The sequence below is a fragment of the Phalacrocorax carbo genome, chromosome 1 (genome assembly GCF_963921805.1).
Source record: "Phalacrocorax carbo chromosome 1, bPhaCar2.1, whole genome shotgun sequence".
NCBI lineage: Eukaryota > Metazoa > Chordata > Aves > Suliformes > Phalacrocoracidae > Phalacrocorax > Phalacrocorax carbo.
In genome coordinates, this window is record NC_087513.1 from 75327897 (window position 1) to 75355214 (window position 27318).

A 27318-nucleotide genomic window follows, 5' to 3' on the forward strand; every position below is an offset into this window, starting at 1 on the left:
TGAGATAGTTTGAGTTAATCAAGGCAGGGAACTTGCTACAGCTGGGGACTTGTGATTTAAGCCATCCAAATGCAGTCTTTGGACTAATATCCCCCCCAAAATGGCTTTCCCTAAGCCAACTGGAGCCTCATCTCCTTAGGTGTGCGGAGAAATGAGCTAACGGTAGTAGCACTGTTGACTGGCAATAAGACAAAGAATGTCATGAGCTTCACTGAAACCCTAGCATGTGGCATTCATACTGGACAGACTGTGTAAGTCATAGAGGAACTCTGCTCCTGAAAGGTACCCTGTTCTGCTTCTGTGCAGGTCAGCTGGCTGGGTTTTGTGGTAACTAAGGGTTCCCAGCACACTCAGTAGAGCCAGGGTTACAGCTAATGGTTCTGATCTTTTGCTTTGCCTTTAAAGAACGAAGTGGTGTATTTATGCGACTGCTGCAGAGCTAACTGGCTCAGTGTAACTGGACCTCTAATGAGTTGCAAAACCAGACCAGATCGGTGGTCCATTTCATTTAGAAGCTGTACTGAGTTCTTCTGCCTATCACATCTTTGTCAGTGAGGTGGTATTTCTTTCTAATCCCAGTTTTTAATGATTGTTTCAACTAAGTTGTCTAGTGTCTGAAGCAGGGCACAATGACTAACGGTCCCCATTATTGCCTTTCTTGAAAACGATATATTTGTTACCTTTGGTATCGTAGCTAGCGTTAATGAGTATTTTCTAGGTCGGCCACTGCTTCATCATTAACTTTCTCCAGAAATATTGGATGGAGACAATCTCAGCAGGTCTGTTCTGTTCCATTTTTCCAGGTGGGTATGTAGTGTATTTTTTTCCATCCTTTGCATCGAGTTCCTTGTTCTGTGTGCTGTCAGGTCAGCAGGCTGTGGGGTTGATCGGTTAAACACAAGCTACTGTCCGGTGAGTGACTTGAAAAGAGCCTTTTTGGCATGTGGTAGCGCAATAAGGAACTTGGTGCAGACAAAAATTATAAACTTAATTGAGCAACCTCGCCACTCGTCTGATCAACTCAGGCACAGCTGGTGTCCTTGTGCCGCTTCTGGTGGGTCTGGTGTGCCTCCCCCAGGCAAGAAACCTCCTTGCTGTCATACAGACGGCCCTGGTGTTTTACTCCCGTGAATGTGTATTTACTCTGCACTGACTCCTGGCTAAGACAGACATCTGTCCCTCGTGCAAACTGAAGTTTGATTTCCAGAGAGGCTTTCCTGATCTGAACCCATGGCTACAGAAAGGCCGCAGGGGTCTCTGTAATCGCCTGTGGCGTGAGAGTGTGTCATCGCAGTATCATCACGCTTTTTTGTTCAGTCATCCAGGAGTTGAAATCCAGCTACAGCAGAATGGGCCTTCAGCTGCGAGAGCTGGCAGTTGGGTGTTGGTTTCCAGTATTTGCTTTGGTCCACATGGGTTAAGTACATGAGACTTTAATTTCAGTCTCCAGCCCTCTAAGTCACAGGTATGTCAAGGGGAAGCAGAGTTACGAAAACAATGTGAAGTCCAATCAACAGGATGGACTCCTGTACCATACCACACTGATGAATGGGATTTGTCCTGCAAGTTATAAGCTATGTCCTACAATGCAATCACTTTATTAATTACCTGTGTATTGGCTTGTTCCCCAATGGCTTGCTTTCATATATACTGTTCCTGCAAAACAGAGAGTGATGCTATTGTTCAAGCCATAGTTTCCCCTTTCTGTGCATCTTTTTTTGCCTATGCTATTTTGTGCCTGTTGTTTCAGCTACGCACTTTGTCTTGCTTCACCCTTCTGCAGAAGAAGGAAGGCAATGAGTAATTGGAAGACTTAGTGAGAAAATGCAATACAAAAGATCCAATATTCAATCCTGGGTCAAGGTAAAGGGAAGAAAAGGTTTTTTTATTATTTCTTTTTAATGAGCAAAGATTTGAAGAAAAATATTCAGAAGAGCTCCAGCTGGGCTTATGAAAAGTCCACTTAAAGAAACAAAACCAAAAACTTTGTCCAGTGGAATACAATGAGTGCCAATGGTTACCCACCTAGGTATTTCAAAAGGGAAGGCTTTTGGTTAGGGAAAAAAAAACCAAAACACACAACCAAAAAAAACCCCAAAACCAAACAAAAAAAGGGGGGGGGGGGAATGGATGTACACCAAGTAAAACAACTTTAACCTGATTCATGCTTGCCCTGAAGTCCCTTTCGCCACCCCCATGATGGAAAGTGAAAGGAATCATCCAGCTCTAAAGCCAGTGACATGGTATCACAGGGTACCATCAGAAGCTGTTGCCAGCCTTTAAGTGGGGAATAACTGGAGTTTCTTTGGTGTTGCCTATGAAACTTCTCATAAAATGATACCTGTCACAACCTGCAATGGCATATCCCTTTTATCTGGTGTACCAAATTGCTTTCCATTAAATGTCACCTGCCCAGAAACGATGATTTGACTTTAGCTGTCACAATCCACCTGAGGTGAACTTTGATCAACGAGGTAGAACTGCCCCTTCTGGAAAGCTGAAGAGAAACCCGAGAACACCAGCCGCCCTTTAACTATGCTTTGTTGCTACTAAGTTACTTTAACTGTTCTCTGGACCTTGCAAACCTGCATCGTGGTTACCAGGGCTATGACCAGGATTCTCCATGGCCATGTAGCTTGTCTCGTGTATAAAACCAGCGTGGACGAGGCAGCGACACGGCTGAATGAGAACAGTAAAATGTCTGTTAGCTGTACAGCTGGTATGAAAGGTTATGCTAGATGCAGGGCACCAGATAATCTTGTCCCCTCAACTCTGTCACATCGCTGCAATTACAACAAGGCCTACACGAGAGGGCAGCAATGCACGCTGGTATGCCTGCAGCAGCGCAGCCACGAAGCTAGTTGAAAAGCAGGTTTTATAGGCATATATAGCACTATAGAGAATAATGTAAAATAGGCAACATTACATCTTTAAATATGTTCTTTCAGAAAGGATACAATAGGTCTTATAAGGAACCATGTCTCAGCCATGGTGTGCATGCAGCTGATGCACAAATGATGCGATTCCTGCAGTTTCCGTGAGGAGAGCTCAGGCCTGGTAGCTTGGTGAAACCTGTACGGATCTGGGTCGAAGCATGCCATTTTAGAGCTTACCCTGTGCCTGGCATATTTGCCTGGGAGCGAGAAGTTCTTGTTTCATTTCCCAGCTCTGCCACAGATTTCCTGTTTATGACCTTGGCCAAGCTACTGTAATCCCTCTGGATTGGAGTCCCCCAGCCGTAAGCTTTGAGATAATACTGCTTCATCCCCTTCGACTTTGTCTATATATACTGCAAGGCCTGTGGGGAACAGCATCTCGCTTCCTATTCGTTTGGCAGATAGTACCTAGAGCAACGTGGTCCTGATCTTGGCTGTGCCATCTAAATACTATTGCAATGAAGTATATTTTTATATCGCACCAAGAGGATGACAAGAAGTTGCTCTGAGTTAGTTCTACATTATGTTGAGAGCAAAATGTAGATGCACTAGGGGAGTTGGAGGTTTCTGAAGGTGAATTCTTGTTTAGTTTAAATGGATTTCTTTTTCTAAAGGGGTAAAAAGAAAAGGCAAGTAGAGGAATAAAACGTCCTCATTTCAACTTTTGCTCAACTCCATTCTTCTTGCAAAGTGATGCTGTTACAAGAGGCAGCCTAAATCCTTTGGCGAGTGCTACATGGGAGTGTGTTGTACCTAATCGATAGAAACTTTGACTGAGCAGGCTGAGATTTGCTTGGTGGTCCTCACTGTTCCAGTGTTTCCACAAGTGTGATGATGTTCTAACAATGTGCAAGCAATCAGTAATCCACCGCGACAGGTTACTATTTCACAGTTGTCTGTAGATACCTAAATGCCCTTTGGCATTAGCGGCTGAAGAGAAAAAGCGTGCAAGAGTTAGAATTTTAGGAGGGTGCTTTTTTTTTTTGTTCGTTTCCCGATTCCAGTGTTTTCTACATGCTCCAAATAAATTATCTAACAACCACCTCAGCTGCACTTGCTCTGGAAGGCTGCACAGGATAAGCACCCTTCAGCATGCCCAAGCGCAGAGACTCAACCTTGCTGATCAGTTCTGAGATTAAAGGTCATTTTAAGGTGTTGCCATCTGAACCCATTTAGGTAATAATTGGTGCAGCTGCTGGTATTTGAAAAGGCAATGAATAATCAGGCTCATCTTGTGTCCTGCTCAATAGTTCTTGCTGCTACCTTTGTCCATGGTCATCTGAGGACTACACAGCAAGAAGCACCTGCTTCTAGGAACACATCTCTCCTTTGGTAGGAAAAATGGACTTGGTCTGCCCCAGGCATGCAGTCACACAGGACAAGCACATACTTTGGGTGCTGTGAGCAACCGCAAAACCAGACTCGGTAGGCTAAGAAGCGCAAGTACCCAGCGAAATTGCTTGTTTGACATATCTTTGTTCGTTGCTGGAACACAGCCTGACATTCCCAAGTGTAGGGGAATAGACAGGGATCGGCGACCGGAAGATTACGGGATGTGACGGAAAGATAGACTCCTCCCCATAGGAGTGGCAGGAACAGGAAGCGCAAGAGCTATATAAGCGTGTGATGCAGCTAAATAAACGGACATTTTGTATCCATCATATTGATGTCTGTGCATCACTGTCCCCAGGGTGGGTAGAGCCCTGTGTCCCGGAGATATGTGGCCCAAGATAAGTTCTCCCGTAGAAGCGTACAGCTACACCCAAGAAATCAAATCTATCTTCTTATGTTACTGTCACTGAATAACAATCATCCCAGGTATATACAGTTTTTTTATATATATGCACACACAGATAGGTGTATGTAGTCAAGTCATTGAATACCCCTTTTGTCAGCTTGGGAAACTCTGGCCCAGAGAGGTGAAGGGCCTTCACCGAAGGAGTACGTGCCCTTCCTCTCCCTGTACCTACTTTTGTGTATGGAACTTTCACTAAAAAGTCTGTTCTGATCACACAGAAATACAGAGCTGTCCAACGCCAGTTCAGTCAGGCTCTATAGCAAGAGCTGAATGGGCACAGGCATCTCAACAGTAAACAGTACCCTGGTCTGGAATTACTAAAGCAACCTATGGGGAGGGGAAGCTTTCCCTAACCCTTCAGTCAGAGGTTAAACCTCTTCCCGATAGCAGAGGATTTATCTCCCTTCCAAACTAAACAATCTAAGCACTTCAAAAGAAGTGATTCTTAGTCTCTCCTTTTGCAAGTGTGGTACCGGGTTCAACCAACAAAGCTTTTACCTTTGAGATCTAATTATTCTGTTTCAAACTTAAAGCTGTACTCTGCAAAATTAGTGTCTTCATCTACCATTGATTTTTAGCACACTGGTTTCAGCATATGCAAAAGGAGTTCAGCTCCTTGCAGAATTAAGCCCGTATGTTTTAAGTTCTTTGGCAAGGACTGCGAAGCAGGGAAGTGGAAATTAACAGCAATAATAACAAGCTATTCTATGATGAAGTGTCAGGTTTGTGTTTTCTGGTCGCACAGATCATCAGGACTCCAGTTACCTCTGTTTTTCACCTTCAAGATGTAAAATACTCTTAAGAGCCTGAACTAAGAATAAGGGAAATCTCCCTGGCGTTGTTCCATCTCATTTTGGCCACAGAAACACACGCGCTCTCTGATGCACAGGAGATGGGCTCACCGCATTTCGCTGCCTCCATGTCTGATTAAAGCCAGAAGGTGAAAAAGTAACTGAAGGATATTAGTGAAAGGAGCTCTATGTGAGCAATGCAATTCTGGAGTGGCTGTGTTTGCGGTTAAAAATTTGAGCATGTTCTGATTTCTTCTTCAGGTAACTGTACTTAGTGCTTATTGCTTCTCTTGTCAGCATACATAAGTTACCTGTTTTGCTAGAAAAGCCATGCAGCGAAACTAGAAAGACCCAACTGTGATTAAATTTGAAGCCACCCATGAAACTACAGTGGTTTGAAACCATACATCCAAAAAAGTTGGCACTTCACAGTGGTGTTCCTGCTATAGATCGCTATGGCGTGGCTGAACTGCAGTTTCACCTACCTTGCAGCACTGATTACGGGGAAGGATCAGAAGGAAAAAAGGGTCTCAGCTGTGCAGCACGCTGTTGTGAGACCATGGTTCTGAACTGCCTTTCTGCTCCTCCCGGCCCAGCCAGAAGGTTGAGACTCTCCTGTAATGTGGAGGCACCTCCAGCCAAAGGGGCAGGCATGCTTCGTGAAGGCACTGTCACATGGGCTCATCGGGAACATCTGGGGAAAGGGAGGATATCCCCTCTTTCCAGGCTTGTACAAATACATGTGATTTGACTACACCCACTAAGGAAAATGCTAGGGTGGCCCTAAACCACCAGCATGCCATTGCAGAGCAGGCAGCTTTGTTCCTGGAGAAGGTACAGATGATCCCTGAGTAAAAGAAAAGGGACACGCATAACCTTTTCACCGACTTGACAGGCAACTGAATTGCCCTCTACCCCTTTGAACTTATTGCCCTGGGGTTACTAAACTCAAGCAACCCCGTGACCTTACTGTGTACTTTTAAAAAGTTATTGCAGACTCAGCAATCACAGCAAACAGCTGGACTCTTGGAAATACCCTCTGGGCCTGGCAGGACGCTGATGGGAACACACTTCCCACAGATGGCTCCTGGGGCATGGCACACAGATTACTTTCAAAGGTCATTTTAAATAACTGTACTTACCTCGTAATTTACAACACCGGAATTGGCCCCGTGACCGGTTGTGTTAGGCATTTTGCAAAGCTACTTCACGTTTTGCAGACAGACAGATGTATCTTTACTTTCTTATTTCTCTGCTCAGTAGAACAAATCACAATCCAAGCATACAACTTCTCCCTGTAGTGCCAAGGAGCAGGAACACGTGCAGCCTGGGTTTATGCAATCACATTTTTCTGATGGACTAGGAGTGCCCACAAGGGTTGTCTAATGATGGCAGCTTGTTACGCCATGGTAGCTCCTTCTCTCTCAGATGTCAGATGTTGAAGGATGCACGGGCAGCCTTAACTCTGGCCCTTGCCCATACAAATTCCTGTACTCTTCAGTTACCCTGGTAGCACCTGTAATAAGCAGTTTTTGCCTGTTCTACACATATTTCCTATTTTTTAAGCAGTCTGATATCAAACATTTTTTCCTGCTTGTGTTGGTACATACCCCTCTACAGATGCCCCCTTCCCCATTCACTCTGGAAACCGAAGTCCCGGCTGTAGCACGTTCAGCCTGACAGACCCAGCAAACTGCCTGGACTTCGAAACCGGAGCATCTTTAAGAGTCTGCAGCACTGGAAGAAATGAACAGACCTCACATTCATGCTTCCAGTTCCCTAACGCTTAGCAGCTTCTCTCTAGAACAACAGAGGGCACTGCTCTTCACACAAAAAGCGGCAGCTGGAAGATGAGCAGCCCCGCATTTGAATAATAGTTTGGTAACTAGAACATTTCTTTCTTTGTAGGTGATTGGGATTGAATATTCCTCCTCCAAGGAGGTTCACCTCTGCATCTCCTGCTCCCTGTGGGAAGGCTCTGGCCAAAAGCTATTTTCAGAGACGTGTGTACTGTTTCTCTCGTTGATCTTAGATCACAATTAGGTCATTCTATGATTAGATCACATTAATCACAGAATAATTAAGCAGTCACTTACTGAGAAATAGCTTTATCTTATTGATTAGGGTCTTCACTTGGGGGAAGAGGAAACCAGAGTGCCAGTTCATACCCCAGCTCCTGTGAAGGTCTGGGTGTGTTCCTACGGGTCTGTAATGTAAAATGCATAAACATTCTGCAAAGCAGGGCTAGAATCTTGGTTGCCCCTCTCAGATGACCATGTTACTTTCTGATCCTTCTGTGCTGTCCAACAGCTGCCTCCCGCTGCAGTCTCCCCTGCCACATGGGCAGTGCTGGCACCGCCAACAATTTTGAAATAAAGGTAGCAAATCTAGTTCAGCTGTTGAAAAATGCACTGATTTGCAAATCTACCTCTGGGAAAGGCTTTAGGGCCGAGATCTAAGTAGAAGGCAGTGATAATCAATCAAAGCCCAGAGCAGGCAGGGGGTACAGATGTGTCCTATTAACTAGTTTGTGCGGCTCTCTTCTGGTCCCGCTGGCAGTAGTGAATTCATGTCCCAGGCAGCTGTCCGCAGGGCGGCTGTGGCTTTCATGCAGAACCCAGTGGCTCCTGTGTCCAGACTGTGTCGTGTGAGCCGCAGCAGCCAGGACCAATGACTGCTCTGGGGCCTGTGGCTGTGGTAGGAAACAAACAAGCGGGAGCTGCCTGAGGCTGGTGTCAGTGCCTTTCCCTGGCCCAAGCAGGAGGGTCTGTGGGATCCCACTCACGGTCCTCCAGCCTTGGGCTTTCTGAGGTATGTCTCAGAAGCACACGTATGTGGGAGTACTGGGTAAGTGACAGGCAGGATAAGGGAGGACTGGCAGCTCCTAAATAAATTAAAAGTTCGGGTATACAAAATGCGTAAGCAGATTCTGCACAGGTGTTAAGCACTCCTGGTGCTAAAGTCCTTTTGTGAAGCTACAAAAAGGCCGGGGTGCTTGAAAGCTAGTATGGTTTTCCAGCAGCATCAGCTGTGCTAACAAAAGGTCTTACCTTCCCCTACAGATCAGGCTTCGCTTCTATCCACAGACCTTCACAGTAACATTACTGTTTGAGAAGAGTTAAAGTGAAAACACAGCCTCTGCTAAGGAGTTTCCTGATCATGGTTTATTAGCCTTCCAGCTGATGCCCTCAAGGGCTACAAACCTCTTGGTCTTTGTTATTTTCTATACAAGAAAGCCAAATTTTTCCACACCTGCATAATAGTGTATTCTGTTTTGCTTAAAATGCATTGAGCAAAACTCTTGAATGCCAGAACTCCTGATCCAGCTTGTCTTAAACCTTGAATGCTGTCCCCAGGCAGCGCTAAAACGTATCATTTCCCCTAATCTGCAGTGACATTGCCGGCGTTATTGGCTCTACGGACACAGTCCGAAGGCCACGAGTGCTGCTTCACCGTGGTGCACTCAGGGGAGTGTGTGTGTGGGGGGTTGTTAAGGCAATTTTTTTGTTTTCAAAGGCAAAATCAGTTTCCTCACAAGACCATCAACCCTCCGAGCCCACACGGGACTGCCAACACCCGATCGATGCCGGTAACGGGCTCGCCTGCCCGGCGGCGAATTCTGGGTGAAGATTTCCCCGCCCCAGATGGGCTCTCCCCGCTGGGAGGGAGGCCGGTAGGACCCGCAGCCGCCGTCAGCCGAGGCGAGACGCGGCCGGAGGGGCAGCCCGGAGCCGCCTCAGCACCCCGCAGCACTCAGGACAGCCGCTGCGGGGCCCCTGAGCCTGAGGTAACGCCCGCCGCTACCGGCCGCCTTCAGCGCGCCAGGCGGGGCGTGCCCGCCGCCCGGCGCCGTTGCCAGTGAACCGCCGCGGCCCCGCCCCTCTCCCCACCCCACCGCACCCCCCCCCCCCGCCGCCACCGCCCCGAGCCGGCGCCGCCCGCGCGCACGTGCCGGGCAGCGTGCGCGGGGTCACGTGGGGGCGCGCGTGACGGCCGTTGGTGGCTGCCGCCGCCTGAGGGGCGGGACGTGCGTTCTGGGCTGCGGCGGGGCGGGGCGGTGGGGGAGCGGGACCGGGAGGGCTGGGGCGGTTCTTTCGGCCCTCCCGCCGAGCTGCGGGGCCCCCTGCGGGGCTCAGAGGTAGGCCCTATCGCGGTGGTCTCCTCTGTGAGGCGGGTCTGATCCCCTGCTGCCGCGGCAAACCGACTGCTGCTGGCGTCCTGGGTGCCTGAGCAAAACTATAAAGGGAATGCAGACAGCGCTCTGGCAAAACAACCTGAAGGACCTCTTCCCCCGTCGGGCTCCGTGCCCGTGTCTCCCAGAATTGTTATCCAGCCCGAACGCGTGTGTTCAGGTGCTGGCTTTAAAAAACAGAGGTAGGTGTGCAGCCAGCCGTGCACTCGGAAGTACCGCAGCACTGCTTTACCTCTTCTACCATCGGCACAAACGCAGATTAGCTAAGCCAGTCTCTTGCTTTACAAGCATAACATAAAAGATTTTTCATTTTTAGGAGGGCCATTCTTTTCAGCCTCTCGGTCACTTGCAGAAAAGAGTACAACTTGCACATTAAAAAAAAGGCGTTCTGTTTCTCTGACTGCTACTCCTGCAAATATTTGGAGATCTTGCTGCCAAGAAAAGTGTTTTTTCTGCATCTCTGGCTGCCTTATTGTTACAGAGTCTGCCCTCGGTGGCTTATGAGTGTTTCTGTTTGTTTTTGATGGAGGTACTCGTATTCCAGCCAAGGAGAAAAGTAGGTCCGGCAGCTGGAAGCTAAGGGCCCAGTCTTACAACCTTTACTGGAAGCTGTGATCTCCATACCACAGAAATACAAGGAATACAGGGTCAGTGCTCGCAGGATCCAAACCTGAAGTCAGTTCAGCGGGCTCTAACCAAGTCCGAAGCCCTTAATGCTCTGACTAGGACCATGCAGATGGACGACCGCTCCCATGTATACGAGCTTCTTTGCAGACAACATTATATGTAAGCAAAGCTGTGTGCCCGCCTGCCACCAACTGCAGGGCTGGAGCCTTAGCAATTTTGTTGATAAAGTACAGTGAGAATAGAATCCACTTCAGTGTTTGTCAGCTGAGTTGGCTCTGTAGTGCAGGTATTACTCCAAACACACCTGGGGAGCCAATTTTCTGCTGAGTAAGAAGGTGCTGTATTTACATAGCTGCTTTCCTGGGGTTGTTCTTTAGAAATTGCTCAGTTGTGACAGTGACTTGACCACAAGTGTTTCCTTTTTGATAACTGGCTCTCCAGGTTTTGGTCTGGATGGAAGTATTTTAGAATGAGAGCTAGACCCACCTTTGAGCTCTGAGAGCAAAACAAGCAAGATGAAATCAGGAGTTGCTTCCCTTTTCTGGCTGAGGGGCTTCAGTCATGCAGCCAGCAATACCCAGCAGATGCCTGCACTCAGAGAGCTTCTGATATCGGAGGACTGAGGGGACCAATTCCCGAAACACTTGTCAAGGATTTGTGCTAGTTCGTGTCGTGTAGTTTCTGTTAGACCAAGCACCTGGCTGTGATGAACTGTGAGGGGAAGGGAATGTGGATGCACTTCTAATAGGGAACAAATCTGCATTTCTAATTAGATCCCAGAAGATCTCAGCTGAGGTCAAAAAAATCTGTAGTGAAAATCAGTGCACCTGCTTTTAAACTAAAACAGAACAAATGGGGACAGAGAAACTGAGCTTTAAAAATACATGGAAGTTAAAAAAACCCTGACAACCAGCGGGCCTTTATGGATGCAGAAGAACTCCCCAAGGCCCAGCAGAGCTGCCTGGGATGGCAGTCCCTGCTTTCCAAAACACAGGTGATGTCTGGGGCGCAGCAGGAGCGCCAGCCAGGAAGAGGTGCACTTGCACGCCAGGAAAGGGCAGCGGCAGCAGCAGGTGTGATGCCATGGGGTCCCCCGTGAGTTCAGTGAGGCAGAACAGCTTCTGCTGCTCGGCCAGGGGCAGGGCAGCTCTGTGCAGCCCGCGGCACTGCTGTAATTGAGGCTGCGATGAGTTTAGTATTTGTGACAGACTGACAACCCTGAGGACTGAAATGCTGTAGCCACAGGAAGGATGCAGAGTGAAGCGACAGTGGCAACTCACCCTTGCTCACGTCCAGCCCACACGTGTCTAGGACTTGTGTGGCCGCTGCTAGTGGCAGCTGAGCCACTGGATTCTCTCTGCTGCTTTGCAGTGAGCTACTGAGACTGCTGTATACCCAGAGATAGTAAACAGAGATTCGGACTTTCTTGAGTGAAATGGGCTCTAAAAGATCGAAGTCTTTTTTTTGCGGAGAGGAAATTTAGCATTTTTGTGACTTGTTCTCTTTGAGGTCATGCTTTCAAATTCATTCCTGCAACTAGCAGGCAGGAAACTTCTCAAAGAAGGCAGAGACTCCAGGGGCTGATGTTTGAAGGGAAAAGGAAATGCATTGCAAGACCCAGGGTACAGGGCAGACCATAAGTTTACCAGTGCTGAGGCGCATGTTGCAGACAGTCCCCAGGCGTGCTGGATGGTGAAGATATTCAGCGTGCCCTGACTAGAAGTGAAAATGAAACAAACAAGCCCCAAAAGATAGACTTAGGACTTACTTCAAAGCCCATTACGCTCGAGGACCCACATTGACTTAATTGGTAGGTCAGGCCTTTCTTAAACAGGGCTGAGAGTTGAGTTCTGTAACTGTAATCCTTCTAAACATAAAACTGTCATTGCCTTCAGTGGGAGGTACATTATATTACCTTCCATTGGCTTAACAGTCTCAACCGTGTTTATTTAACGCACCATAATGGAGCCTTTCAAGCCGCTATAATATAGTGGGTAAATAAGACCTGTTTTCAAAGTTTATTGCTTAAGAAAATACATTTGCCAGCTTACATCCCTTATCTTGTGGTTTATGAGAAAATAGAGGATGTACTCGAGCGTATACAGTAAACGTAGCACCCATCTTGCCCTCGTGGCTCTTGAGATGTGCAGATGAGAGTCCATGTGTCAGAGGGTTACGGAAAGTAGTCAGGAAATAACAAGTGTTGCTAATATGCGCTTCCACATAAGTGAATGTATATTTAAGCCTGTCAAGCTCTTGTCCATTGCTGGTATGATATTTTTAAACCTCGAGAAAATACGAATCATGCGATTTGGTTTAGGCTTCAAAGGGATCTGAAGAAGACTGGAATTTAATAATTAAAGCTAACTGCAGGGTCCCTCCTGTCATTTGCCTTTTGCCTCCAGCAGCAGTGGGTTATCAGCCTCAATTACAAACCCTTTTTTCCACGTGTTTGCTTTTGTTAGGCACTGGTATTATCTGAACACACATATTTTGTCTTTATGTTTTATGTAATAAAATTTAATAGACTCCACTGATGCTGCAACTTGGCATGAAGTCATTTGGCACGTTTATTCCAAGGGCTAATAAAAACAAGCCTTCCTGTTATTGTACATGGTAAATACTGAAAATGATAAAACCCTAGGAGGATCTAGGTTTATAGCCCAATGAAATCTAAACTGATTCATATTCCCGAAGGCTGGAAGTTTGAGCAAGACGTAAAGCCTGGCGCACACTCGGGTTTCAAACCACCCAAGTTGTTCGTGGCCAGTGTGGTTCTTTTGAGAAGTAGAAGTACTTTTATTAGTACTCTCCTAATAAAACAGTAGGAAGGGCCTCGCGCTCACTGAGGCCGATTCCCTCCCTAGCATGAGGAGTTGGAGCATGTGAGCACCTTCATCTCAACATAACTCCGGACGCGTAACCAGCGTTAAGCCGTTCACGTATGCAGGTCAAAGTAAAGTGGTTGGCGAGTTACCGAGTGGAAGGGTTGAACCCGGTTCACTTTCGTTCCTGTGACTAATGCGAGGCGCGGAACAGGATTGAAAGCCAACTGGAGTCAGACGCAGGTTTTTCCATTACCTTTTTGATAAGCTTTGATTTCAGACCACAAATAATTGATTTCAACAGGTACGCTGATGCAAGGAGTGGCCTTCGGTCCATTATCATCCCTTTATGAAGAAAGCGCTTCTGTGTGTCCGCTGGTATCTGTACAGGTAGCCTGCCTCTATCTTATCGCTTTCTAATAGGAATTAGTTTTAGTATAGCTCCCGTGTGAAAAGGCATATACCTACTTCTTAACGATTCGAACAGTTTAAAAGGAGCGTTTCTTTTTCACCCAATTCGCAATTCCTCCTGTATTTCAAAGGACTGCCGGGATCAACATGAGTCTTGGGAGTTCTCTGTTGCCTTTGCCTTCCAGCTTCATTCCTGGTCCGCGCAGCTGCCCGCGCGGCGCTCTTGGTGCTCGAGGAACCGGTAGAGGGAGCGCGAGACGCTTCCCTCAGGCGTCCCTCTTACATAAACATTGGCTACCGTTTGAGGGTTTTCTTAATTTTATTCCTCTGGAACAGGAGGAATTTTTGAAAGAAAAAGGTGATCGGCAGCTCAGACACTAAATCTGTGGAAGCCTTTAGGGTGCTGCGTTTCCATGCTGTGAATTACTTGCCTGTTCCCACCACTCTATTCCCCCTCGCGCTCCCCCTGCCCCAAAATGTTCCGTTTTTCCTTGAGGATTTCCTAGCTGGGACCTACATCATTTCCTCCAGAGTTTATGATACATCACTGGGTTGTCATACAAGTTGTAAAGTCTGCTCGTTGTGAAAAAAAGCTAGCTTCCATGCAGCACCAGGGCTGTAAAGTGTTAATTTTGAAAAGAAAATTAATACTTTGCAAAAAGAAGAGGGGAAAAGTAGATGGCGGGAAAAAACGCATACGGTCCACGCGCGTGCTTTGCACTTTGCTGTGCGAAACACGCCTGCCTCGAAGTGGAGTTTGCCAAAGCAAGTTAAAGGAAAACCAAGCAAATTCAGACCGAGGTTAAAAATGTGAAAAGGCATTAGATGATTATCGTCAGCCGCACGATCATACATTTTGAAGCTCAGTGCACCCATTATTACGTATTATCATAAGATTCTTAATTAGTAGACAACCCCATTTTGTGTATTAAAGTTTTTATTCCTTAGTAAGAATTTTTTTAATCACAAAATAGTGTGGAAATATTTAGATAATAGAATTCATGGAGTGCTGGAAAATACTGAATATAAAGATCGATTTCTAATATATCACGTACTAAACTGTTCTAAAACAGCTCGTTTCTTGCAGACAGGATTTATTTTTTTTTTAATAATTTAAGACAGCATAAGCTTGTATCAAGCATAAGCATCGTAACAAAAGTGCAACTTTGTCAGCAAATCCTCCCAAAAGATATTTAACTCAAAATATCATTAACACATATTTTCTCCCTACAAAAATAGCATGTCAGACATCATTAATTGGATGTATTAACAACTATTTACATACAGCCCCTCTGTAGGCCGGTAAGATTTTTTTTTTTTTTTTCATAACGTTGTTTAAACACAGCGTTTGAGGCAAACAGTAGCAACAGCAGCAGCAGATGCACCAAACGGACTGACAGACCCCGGATACGGCTTCCTGCGCGCTCCTCGCCAGGCTGTTGTGTCTCACCTCTTACATAACATTCAAGTGAGATTTCTCACAGTGCTACCTTGGCAACAAACTAAAAATATCTAGGCAAGGTCTTGGTTTAAGCCTTATTATAAAAGCTTTATCTGCGTGATTATCTGGCGTCTGGTTTGTCTCCAGAAAGGGAAATCGCGGTGTTTTGAGCATGGGATGAGGGGAGAACCCATACGGGAAACTTACCCCAACCGGTCTAATCATTTCTGATTGCACAGTGAGGTGTTCACCTACGGCCTCCAGCTTGTGTCGTTCGGAATTTAGGATAAAATGATCTCAGGCTGACGAGTTGCTCTGTGTTTTCTTAGGGGGTGGGGGGTGGTGGGGTGGGTTTCTTTTTGTAGGTCAGTGCAGAAACATTCGTTTTATACAGCAAGGTTGGGGGGGAAAAACCTCTTGGGAACATACTGAATTAAAAAAAGACAGGGTGAGAACAAATGCACTTGCCACACCTGTATAACTCAGCCAAAAAAAAAATAAATGAATGAACACAAGGTTACATGATGGGTCCGACCCTCCTTCCCTTGCACACCCAAAACTCGCTGGAGCCAGCGGCATCCCCGGGTGCTCAAGGCACTGCAGGTTTGGACTCAGGGTCCATCCGTCCTCGCTCCAGTTCTCGATAAAGTGCTAGCACAGGTGCTGGGGCCTGCCCTTCTCCTCACCCTCGCCTCGCCCCGCCGCCCGCACCCCGAACCCACCCAGGGCTCCCGGACAACAAGTGCAAGTTCCCAAGTGGGACTTAGGGACACTGTATAAACCCATTCCAAATAAGGTGCAACATTTAAGTTACCTTATAGAGAGAACAAAAAAAGTATCCTTACTATTTTTTTCCTTCCTTCCTTTTTTTTTTTTTTTTCCTTAACGTATTTATGCATTTATAAAGCCAAACATTAAAAAAATACTGAGTAGCAAATTTTTATCCATGACGGTCCTCTGCGGGGGCCGGGCTGTGCCCAGCCGCCTGGGCAGCGGGGCGCGGGGGTCCCCCGGGCCGGGCCCCGGCCTCCCGCCGCCCCCGGCCCCGGCCCCGGCCGCCCCTCGCAGGCGCCGCCCTGCCCTCCGTGAGGCAACCGGGGGCGCAGGTGCCGGCTCGACGGCCCCTCCCCGCCCCGCGGCGGGGCTGCCAGGTCCGAGGGGAGGGCGGCGGCGGCGGGGGGAGCCCCTCGGCGGCGGCTCCCGGCCGGCGGCGTCTCACGGGCCCTCGGCGCCGGGCTCCTCGGCGGCCGCGGCCTCCGCCTCCTCGCCGGGCTCGGAGGCGGCGGTGGCCGCGGCCAGCCCGGCGGCGGCAGCGAAGGGGTGCAGGAGGTGGGGCGCTGGGGGCAGCCCGGCGGCGGCCGCCGCCTTCTCGGCGGGGCCCAGCACGGAGGAGAGGCAGGGGAAGGAGGCGGCGGCCGGGGCCGGGATGCCCGGGTAGAGGAGCGGAATGGGGGCGGCGGGGTACAGATACTTCTCTAGGCTGCCTTTATCCAGGAAGGGCTGCATGTAGGCGGCGGCGGCGGAAGGGGAGATGAAGTAGAAGGGCAGGCAGAAAGGGGCCGCCGCCGCCGGCTGTCCGAAGGGGGCCCCGCCGCCGCCCGCCCCCAGGGCCATCAGCGAGCCCAGCAGGGCGGCGTCGGGTCTCACCAGCGCCGCCGCCGCCGCCGCCGCTGCCTCGGCGCCCCGCGCCGCCAGCCCCGGCGGGCCGGGCAGGGGGCTGCCGCCCCGGTCCAGCTTCAGCCGCTTGGGCGCGGGGGGCGAGTCGTCCCCCGACGGCTCCTGCTTGATGGCCAGGGCGGGCAGCGGCCCCCCAGACCCCGCCGCCACCGCCGCCGCCGCGGAGCCGCGCTCGGGGCGCGCCTCGCCCTCCCCGCCGTAGCCGCTGTCCGTGTCCGTGTCGGTCTCGGCGCTGAGCTCGGCGGCGTGAGTCCGCTGGATGACGGGCACGCAGTTAGCCTGGCCCTCCGGCTTGTGGCCCGGCGCGCAGTGTGGGGCGGGCGGGGAGGAAGAGGAGGAGGAGGATCCCTTGCTGAGGGGTCCCGGCGGCGGGGACAGGAGCTGGGGGCCGGGGAGGAACTGCGACGAGATGGAGTGCAGGTGGCCGAGGAGCTGGGCGCATCGCTGCTCTCGGGGGGTCCAGCTCTCGAAGCGGGAGAGGTACTGCAGCACTTCCTTGGCGCACGTCTGAAAGCCCGAGTGGAAGGCGTCCAGGTCGGCCTGCATGGGAGACTTCATGGACCGCTCCCCTGCGGGGGAGACCGAGAGGGGACAGCGTTTGCCCGCGGCTCCGGCGTGGGCTGCCCCGCTCCGCGCCTCCCCCCGCCCGCCCCCGGTGCGCCCCTGCGGCGGCGCCCCCCCGGGGACCCGCTTACCGTTCTGCAAAGCGATGATCTTCTGGTGCTGCTGCTCCGTTAAGGCTGTTAGAGCTTTCAAGTGTTTCAAAGTCAATTCCAGCACCACCGCTTTCTCCAGGTGGCCCAGCGTCTGCCAAGGCAAGGGAAAGCGGGGGGCGGCTCGGCTACCTGCCGGCACACGCTCGGCCACCCCCTAACGCCGCCCCCCTAACTTCGGGGAAACTGGTCCCCCGAGAGGTGACAGGGCCAGGGCCGCCGCCGCGGGCGGGCAGGCAGCCGCAGGCAGCCGCAAGCAGCCGCAAGCAGGCAGGCAGGAGGCAGGCAGGCAGCCCGGCATCCCGCACCCCCGCCGCCCTGGGGGCTACGCAGCAGCGGGCAGGCTGCCGGCGCCTGCATCTGCGCGTACGTACACCCTCCTCTGCACCTTACCGTCAATTTCAGATGCTCGGGCAGTAAATCCTTCAGCTGGGCAATGCATTCGTTAATCCTGTCTCGCCTCTTCTTTTCTATCAGTCTATGTGGCAGTTTATACGTTTCCTAATTAGCAAAAGCCGGAAAAAGCCAAGCGTTAGACAGAGTCCCCTCGGAACGCCGATCCAAACCAAAACAAATGTAACGCCGACCACATGTCGCGCAAATTATCGCCGAGGCACCGCTCTCCCCGCCGTGCCGGCCCGCTCGTAAACCCGCTTGCAGTTCGGGGGGGGAAGTTAAAAGCGCAGCCCCCGGGGATGCTCTTGGGAGCGAAGCTGCGCCGTAAAATTCCGCGAACCCCAATTAAGCGCTGAACAGCCCCAGAAACTTACTCTTACCTTGCTCTCGTCCCTCTTCACGCCTCTTTTGGGTTTGCACATATACAGGGAAGGGTAGTCCAGCCTGGAGGAAAACACAAAAGATCCAGCATCGGCAAGGGCGAGAGCCAGCCGAGCACCACCTCCTCGAGTGGGCAAGCGGACCCCGAGCGCGGCGCCGGGAGCCGAGCCCTCTGCCCGGAGGGCCGGGCAAGGGACCGCCCGGGTCCGCCCGCGGAGGGCGGCGAAGCCCCCCGCACCGCCGGGGCTCCGGCCCCGCTTCCAGCAGCCTCACGGCACTTTCTCGAGAAGACGAAACGCCGTGGAGACCCGAGACGGAGACGCTGCCCTGGCGCCTTACCCTATAAAATCCCTATGCTCCAGTAGCTGCCTCTCCGGCAAGCGGGAGATTCCTTCATCCATGTCTGGCAGCGGCTGACGTTTCGTCGCTGCTTTTGACGGAGCCTGCGGGATGCTGCGATCAGTCTTGGGAGATCCGCGAGCGACGCTGCGCACATGCAGCCTCCGTCCCCCTCTCCCCGTGCAGTGGCGAAAGTCTGCGGCGGTGCGTCCCCCCCTGCCCCAGCCCCAGCCCCTGCCCCCCTGCCCCTGCCGCCGCCGCTCCCCTTGCCCGCCTGGCGCCCGCTCCCCACGCACACGCCCGCGGCACACGCAGGCTGCGCCGCCACTTTGCACCCGCCGCCCCGTGCCTGCCCGCGGGGCACGCGCGCCGCCAGCCGGCCCCGCACCCGGCTCACGTGCGGCGCGCGCCGGGCGGGCGGGGGGCGGGGCCGGGGGGCGGGGCCGAGGTGGTTGGGGGTGGGGGGACGGGGGGGGTGTGTGTGTAGGGGGGGTCCCCGCCGCCGGCCCGGGGGCCGCCCTGCGAGACAGCGGCTTCCCCCACCCGTGCTATCACTACTCACGCCGTTACCGCTCTCATCCTCGCGATTACTGCCATAATTATTGTGGTTTTGTTATTTTTCCATTTTTATCATTTTATTTGTATTCGTGGAGGAGACCCGCCCGTGGAAAATGTGCCCACGGTGGTGGTGGTGGTGGGATCGACCCCCTGTCCCACCGGCTGCCCCTACGGCGAGGCGACTCCCACAGCGGGGCGGGCAGCCGCCAGCCTCTCCCGGGGGGGGGGGGGGGGGGGGCGGGAAGGAGATGTCACGTTTGTTATACGTTTTATATACATTTACAGATGCGTGGGCTCGAACGCGCGCACACGCGTGCTGTTTGCGGTGCGGTGGTGGCCGCCCCGGGCGCTCCCCGGCTCTCTCCCCCCGCTGGTACCGCCCGCCGCCGACCTTTGGACGGGCGCCGGTTCCGCCTGCAATGCCCGACAGCGGCGAAATCGTTTCTGATGTACGTACGGATCTATATGTGCATATACATACACATATATGTATTAAAAAATACGTATGCGTATAAAATAAACATCTCCGTGCGTTGACGCTGCCCTCCTGACGGGCAGCCCGCATCCCTGCGGGGTGCAGGGGGTGACATTGGGAGAGGATTTGCACCGGTGCAGCGTGACCGGCGGCGGCATCCCCAGGACGGGGCGGGGACGGGCGGGAACACCCCCCCCCCCCCCCGCTTCCCCCCCCCCCGTCCCTGCGCGCCGGGCGCGCCCGCGCAGCCCCCGCTCCCCGCCGGCGGCGGCACCGGCAGCCGCCTCCCTAATCCCGTCTCACACTGGTACGAGCACAGGGCCGGCAACGTGACCCGACCTGCTGCCACATCACTGCCGCCGGCGGCACCGGGCGGCCCTCCCCCGCCGCACTCCCCCACCCACCCCCCCGCCGCCGCCGCCGCCACCGCCAGCAGGCGCCGGCACCCGGCGGCACCGAGCAGCAGCGGGGGCACCCCCCAGCTCGGGGTACCGGGCATGGCACCCCTCCAGCCCCGGGCGGCACCGTACCCCGCCCTCGCCGGGCAGCCCGCCAGGAATCCCTGCTAGCGGAACGGGGGTGCGTGGGGGGGGTGTGCGTGGGTGTGGGGGTGTGTGTGCTGCTGTCCCGAGGAAATGGGATGCTCTTCCCCGTGCCCCGGGCAGCGGCGCTGCCTGTGCGTGTGTCCCTGCGTGCGTGCTGTGGGTGCACGCCGGCGCGGCATGTGCGGCCCTGCAACGTGGGGGGGTGGGGGGGGTCTGTGTGTGCAGCAGTCCCCCCCCACGTGCAGTGGGGGGGGGGGGGGAGAGGAGCCCCCCCGCCCCCCGGGCCGGGCTGGTGGCTTTTCTCTCCGGTGTTCCCGGCGGGAACCGCAGGCGGGAAGTGTCAGCAGAGGCGATCCACAGAGCCCTGTTTATCCCCACTCGCCCCCGCCAGCCCGGACCGCTTGCCTTTTCATTTGGTCCAGCTTTGCTCCCTCCCTTCCGCGGGCTCCGGCTCCCGGAGGCGCGTGACCTCCCATCCCGGCGCGCGCCGCGGGAAAAGGGGGAAGTTTCGGGCTCCCACGGCAGCTAAAAGGGAATTACCCCAACAAACAGAAAGCACGCCCCCGCCAGCCAAAAGAGAGACCGGAGCCTCACATCATTCCTTTCTAACGATGGTGCTTTACGGGTAATCTTATCACAGGAAGGTAACTCGTGATTTTTACACGCGGGGGGCTGCCGAAGCCGCGCTGCCCGTATGTAAAGTGCGAATGAGGTTTCAGGAGCAGCGAAGGCTCTGATGAGGTGCTGGAGGCTCCTGCCCGGCAGGCAGGCGAGGGGCACTGCAGGCTCGTGTAGCTCTTTCCCTGTTTAACCTGATGGCATTTTCACACTGTCCGTGCGACTAAACTGGGGGCTAAAAATGACCAACATAAAGGCATGCCACGTGCCTATAGGTTATATTTGGGGGTATCAGAAGGAGAGGCTTGGGGGCTGCTACAGAGGTTGTCGGGAGAATCATCTGCTGCTGGTGCAAAAAGCGAACTGTTCCATAGGCTGGACTATATAGAGCTGCTCCCTCGGGAAGGGGGACTGCAGGCGGCAACTGAAACTTGCTGGGTGTCGGCACGTGCCAGCAGCAGTTAGCCATGCGGGGTGGCGTCGGTTGCCCCAAGTTACGCATCCATGCTGGAGACCTGAGATGGAGCTAGAGCTCTCTTGCTAGTCGGTGGAGGAGAAACAAGCACCTTGTTTCATGCATGCATGTTTCATGCCTGTTTCACGCATGCACGTTTCAGGATTTCATGCTTTCAAGCATGAAATTCCTCTACTGCTGACCGGACTGGTCTTTGACAAAGCATCAAGAAAACTGGAGGCACAGCCTAACCCTGAGAGAAAGCACATGGAGACCTTTTGGGGGAGTGCTGACTCAAAGGGAGCTTGAACTCTGAAAGAAAAGGCATGTTTCCTCCAGCTGGTTCCTCCCATGGGCAGGAAAGCAGGGCTTTGCCTGGTTTCTGTAACTAATGTGTGGAGTGGGGTGCAGGGGGTGAGCATTTCTGGAGCACCTCCTTGTGGAGCACCACGAGCATTTCTGGAGCATCTTTGCCAGCTTCATCCTCTCTGGAACAACCTGCCAATCTTCAGATTATGGAAACAATGTCCGGAGTGAGACAGCTTCTAGGAGAAGTCCCAATTCTGGGATTCCTCTGGAATGAAGTGGGAATGGAAATCAAAAATGACCAAAAGATGCAAAACATGAGCCGAGACAGCTGGAGACTTCACAAAAGGAGTTCAAGCAACATCTGGAAGCTTCTAAGAGAGGTTTGTAAGAGGTCACCTGCAGACAAGGATGAAAGGCTTCCAGTGTCCAGAGAGAGTGTGAAATTCTCCTGGAAGATTCCCAGTTTAAAATGGCAAGATGGATCAAAGAGGTGATCAGCAGCATGACTATCATGGAAAATAATGTTTTCCAGAAAATAAGAGGCACAAGAAAAGCTTTGGCCGATTTACAAGCCAAGATGAACCACAGCAAAAAGTTAAGAAACTGAAAAAATCACTCAGAAAAGGAAATCAAAGGTTTGCAGGTCCCCACAGGAAAAACCAGCCTCCTGGTGTAGACAAGGGCTAGCCAGAACACCGCCTACTCCCAAACACTCGCCACCATTTGCAGTCTGCAGGAGGAAGGAATCAGTCTGTCCCAGCTGAATGGGGGCAAAAGCCACGGGCTTTGAGTGGAACACATTTGGGAGGTTTATTTGACTTAGTCTGTAACCATGGCGTAAGGGAATGGCTCTGAAATAGGGTGCCTAGGCACCAGCTTGATGGGTTCAGCTCTTATGGCAGTGAGAGCTTGCCTTCAGGACAAAAGATTGAATTATCTAGGCTGGCTGTATGACTAGAATCAACCATCAAATTAGAGAGAGCTGGTCAGCTGTGTGCTACAAAGTGGGGGACAAAGAGATTTCAGCTGAAGGGTCTGGATCATTTTGGTTGAATAACACGATAGTACTGAAGGCTTCCAGGGTAAATTGGACATTGGCCTATTAATAGATTTTCAATTATAGGATGACCAGATTGAGACCAAGGGAAAAAAAATTAAATGAGAGCACATAAAAACCTGAGCTGGGTGAGAAAAAAGGTTCATCTGTCCTAGAGTCCAGCAGAGGATGCCTTGGGAGGAGCAGAGGAACAGAGCATGCACGTAATGAAAGCTCCCCAGGCCAGTCTCCCAGGTCCCGCTGGCCCGCGGTGCGGAGACTTCCTGAGCCAGAAACGATATCTCTGTGTTTAATGGGAAGCCAAAGACGCCGTGAGAGGCAGAGGAATTTGCCAAGGTGCTTAAATCATGGGCTGCAGCAGAGCATTGGGCCAGGAAGCAGACACTGGTGAGAAAGGTGGTCAGTCACTGGGAGTCCTGTCAGCGCAGCTCTGTGGCTAATGCAGAGAGAAGAAAAGAGAACTTTCTATTTCAGAGAGTGCCACACATACCTCATGTATGTAAAACAAGAGGGGCAGCGGCCATGCAAAAACGCAGCTGAATTCTGAAGCAGAAATAAAATAGCCTGACTGTGGGAAGGTGGTGCGCCAAGACAAGACACGACGTGCAAAGAAGCCTTTGTGGTGTTGCAAAATGGGGAAATGGAGGTAGATCCAGCTTAAGGGGCAGAGCCAGGACCAAGTTTTTGTGCGGGACTGTTACAAAGACCATACGAGGGGGACATTAGTCACAGAGGCTCTCCCAGGCCGTGTGAAATGGGTGATATTAACAGAAATGGCCCGAGGTCTACCAGAGCAGCCAAGCTAGACCGGCACTTGGGCTAATGGTGGATGAGCTAATCAGCCTGAAATGGATAGTGGTGACAGGAGAGCAGAGATGCTTCCAAACCTGGGAAGTCAGATAGGTGAAACGGGCACTGGAGCAAAAAGTCAGACGTGATCTTGTCCTTAGTGCCCTGTGGCTGTAACTGTGTGATAAACACCAGGAACTGTGCCTTACCCTGTCGGTTTGGAAATCCCCTTTAAAGACGTATTTCCAGGGAAGCACACTATTTGCAGGTAGCTGGTCTGCAATGAAACGCTGTCCTGCCTCCCCAGGCAGTAAAAAATAAAGGTGGCCATTCACAATGGATCTGAAAGCTGCATATTGACAGGCAGAAATGGAACTGAAAGATGGGGAAAACTGATTTCTCAACAAAGCCTGATCTGGCAAGTTAGTGATGGTCGGGGGCTTACGTAATACACCAGCTGCACTGGAGAGGCTGCTGGGGAAGGTATGGCACTCCACGCCAACAGGAGGCCTTGGATGACCTCAGCCTTTCAAGAGGTCTGTTGTGCCTAGGCTGTTTATGGGTGCACGCTGAGACCTTTGACCAAGAAGTGGTAGGTGCAGTTACACACGGCTTGTGATAAGTTCAAGGCTGACAGTCTGTCACTGGTCCTAAAGGAAAGGGAGTTGTTCCAAAAGCAGGTAACATGTGTCCACCACACAACTGGTGATGGGGAATTTCCACTGAAAAAAACAAAACTGAGACTGTGTGGAGCTGGCCTGCTCCCCAGCCATTCACAGAGGTGCAGGTTGGTAGGACTCTGCCCCTATTCCAGAAAGTTTGTAGATTTGCTAACATTGCAAAACCTTGCACAGGCAAGGTGACGGAGGAGAGCATTTCAGTGGCCAACAGGATGAGATTTAGCAGTTTCAACTAGTGCAATTCTTGCCAGTGGTTAAATTTACTGGTAAGTTTTGTCAATGTTTGCACAGGAGGAACACTACAGTAAGGGTAGACCATGCATCCCTGCAATAGCTCACTCTGTGGGCTTAGGAATCCCAAATGCAATTTGCCAAAGTATTAAGGAAAATAGGAGTTTTGCACCTGCACAGTTAATTACTCATCTGGGCATAAATGGAGTAGCAGTGATCGCTAGTCCAGGCAGCAGTTTTGGGGCTCAGTGCAAACAACGTCATGATGTGAAATGGAAGAGTTGATTCTTCAAGGGGATGAATGCGGAGAAGGGGGTGCTTTTTTCCTCTTTTACAACTCGTAGATGTGCAAATGCTTCTAGTTCACCCAGGAGAACAGAGGCAGGACAATGCCAGGGACGGACTGAGGGCTTCTGAAACAGTCCATGCCAGAAGGTGCATCACAGAAAGGATCCCGGTAGGACACAATTAGAAAATGAGCTAGGAAACTCAACTGTCCTGGAATGAGGTATACCTTTGGAGCACAATGAAGTGTATCTTTGGAACCGCAAGGGAAAAGCATTCTGGTCACGGTTAGAAAGTTTGGAGTGAAAGGTGAAATATTGCATAAGAGTTGTAGTGAATGGAAACAACCTGTAGAGCACCATGTTAGGTAACATCTGGAGCAGGAAGTTCAGAGATTATTCTTTTAAAACCGGCAAATGTTTTGAACCATACTAGGTTTCTATACAATTCCAAACAACCTTAGCTAAACTAAGGGAAAAATCCTGTTGGGTAAGATTCAGGAAGGATGTAGAAAATGTGCGCAGGAGACAAATGCCCCTGTTGCAAATGATGGTCCCACAGAAACACAGAGAGACACCAAGAAATAATATCTGACAGAGCAATTTAATTAATGGGCTGCATTGCCTGGTGGTTTTGGGTTTCTGTCTGAAGCAGATGCTGGGAGCTGCAGACTATTTCACAAAATGCCCTGAAGCTTGTCTGTTAGGACACTAGTGCCAGATGTCCAAGTGAAAGACATCCTCTCCCTCCAAGTCTTAGGAGGTATGGGAGGATTGCACAAAGCTCAAGGGAGAAACGCTGAATCCAGAGCATTTCAGCAGATCTGTGAGGTGGTTGGGATCCCTAAAACATCTCCATGTGACCACAGCCCGAAGGGTTGGTGGGATGTTTTTTTTGCAGACTCTTCCAGTCAACTCGTTTGCTCCTCAGAACTGCATCAAGTGGTAAGACCCAGAGTATTCCAGTCCTTTTGAAGGCCTCAGGAGTAGCAAAGCACTTCCTCGCCATTTTGGTGAAAACCTAAGGACTCCATCATGCCTTTTTATGGAGTTTCAGGAGAAGAACAAAGGGTTTTGGATCATGCGTAGAAACATATGTTCCTTTTTTTTTTTTTTTAAGTGGAAAGCTGGGATATTTTACAGTCTTAGAAAAAACAGAATGAGAATCTTAAGAAGGATAAACCTAAAGCAACACTGTTGGACTTGCTGTATAAGAGCATACAGTACTGACCTGGATATTTCTAGGGGTATACAGAATACAGTGGGGTCCTGAAACAAAATCCCACGCTCTCATGAGGCCCATTAGAAAATGTATTAGGGAAAAACGTACCGGGGAAACAAAACTTCAGGGTTTCACTCTTCCTCTGCTCTCCCCTACCTACTGCAAATGTAGTTGTGAAAAGCCAAGGCTGGAGAAGCTGATGCACAAATCCCTTTCCTCCCAACTGGCACCAAATGGGCAGAGATTTGCAGGCAGGCTGCAGGCACACTGAATGCACCTTGAGAGCACTCTGGGAGTGGCTGCCTGGAAGGGAATCAAGGAGCAGAAAACTACAAGAAAGGGGAGTACGGATGGTTTGCATTCGCGATAGGAAAATACCTTACTGAAGCATACTGTGTAATTACAGGTAAGTAAGAATGTGTCATTCATCACTTCTTAAATGTTTTCCCCTCATTCTCTGCATGGTGGGTTTATTAGAGCCTTGAAATTTTGAGCTCCTTCAGGGTAGAGGAGGTGGCTGAGAGGGCAGATGTGGGAGGGGAGCTGAGTCCTGCTAAATCCACAGGTGCAGGACAGGCAGGACAGTTGCACTCCTCTATGAAACAGTAATCGCGCTATCCCAGACACTTGGCGGCAGACAGGTAAGCCTAGTCAGAGTTTTTGGGTGCAAGTGTTACTCAGAGCAGGGTGGCTCTGAGCGAAGACCCAGGTTGTTGTCGTACAAGTCCTCCTGGGTTCAGGGAAGAAGGCTCGGTGTGTTTTATGAACCAGGACCCTAGCAAGAGAGGCTCTAAATTCATAATCAGTTTTTCCTCTTAGCTGGGGTAATCTTCAAGAACCCAAACTTTTGGTTTACCTTTAGGGGCAGAAGACATAATAGCGCTTTCTCTGTCCCTTTCATCACAGACCTTCTGCTTAAGATTGTCCTCAGGCCATCCTGCCTGTCCTCTTGCTACACGACAAGGGTGCATAAGGGTGTAGAGGTCTGGAAGGTACTGGAGTGTTGAGCTTTTTAACTGGAAGGACAGGAGGAGAAATCAGTTCTGGTGGTGCCTGTCTGATTCTGTCACCACCCCAGATCTACCTGGAGTATGCAAGCAAGGAAAAGGCAAGCTGAACTATTCCTTGCTGGCCAAAGATGGGTACCAGCTGCAGTCAAGCCCCAGCCCATAAGCAGGGCTTGCCACAGACACTCAGGAAAAAGGACAGGTGCATTCAATAATCACTAAAAATCTGTTGTCCCAGAGGGAAGGATAAGACAGCCCTTCGACCCACCCTAGCTTGTCAGGAAGTATCCAGGATATCACTGGACCTTGCACCAACTGGGAAATACCCCCTCGACCATTGTGCCTGAATTCCCTGTTCCCTCCAGGGTGCCCTTTGCTCCTAGACCATGTGGCAGGGACGGTCACCTGTGCCAGTGGTGCTCCCTGGGGTGTGCAGTGCCACAGAGAGCTACCCCACAGCGTGCGGGGCTCTGAAGTGCTTGTGAAGCCTGCTTGGCAAGGGTTGCATGCCTGCAGTGTTATTCATCCCCCACTTTGCTTCGCCAGGCCAGCACTGCTGCTG

The 27318-nt window shown here is 51.3% G+C and overlaps 1 protein-coding gene across 2 annotated transcripts; it reads right to left on the bottom strand.

The window, feature by feature from the left end:
- Positions 1 to 14499: 14499 nt before the first annotated feature.
- On the bottom strand, positions 14500 to 18922 carry BHLHE41 (basic helix-loop-helix family member e41). 2 transcript variants are annotated; one of them, XM_064460335.1, is made up of 6 exons: positions 18824 to 18922; positions 18528 to 18631; positions 18188 to 18251; positions 17805 to 17912; positions 17394 to 17505; positions 14500 to 17267 (listed from the first exon to the last, which is right to left on the bottom strand). In XM_064460335.1, the coding sequence occupies exons 2-6, from the start codon at positions 18587 to 18589 to the stop codon at positions 16237 to 16239; spliced, it is 1377 nt and encodes a 458-aa protein (XP_064316405.1). In that variant the 5' UTR covers positions 18590 to 18631; positions 18824 to 18922; the 3' UTR covers positions 14500 to 16236. The 2 variants fall into 2 exon arrangements, with proteins under 2 accessions (XP_064316405.1, XP_064316400.1); XM_064460330.1 differs by lacking the exon at positions 18824 to 18922 and having other exon boundaries at positions 18528 to 18735.
- Between the last annotated feature and the right edge of the window lie 8396 nt (positions 18923 to 27318).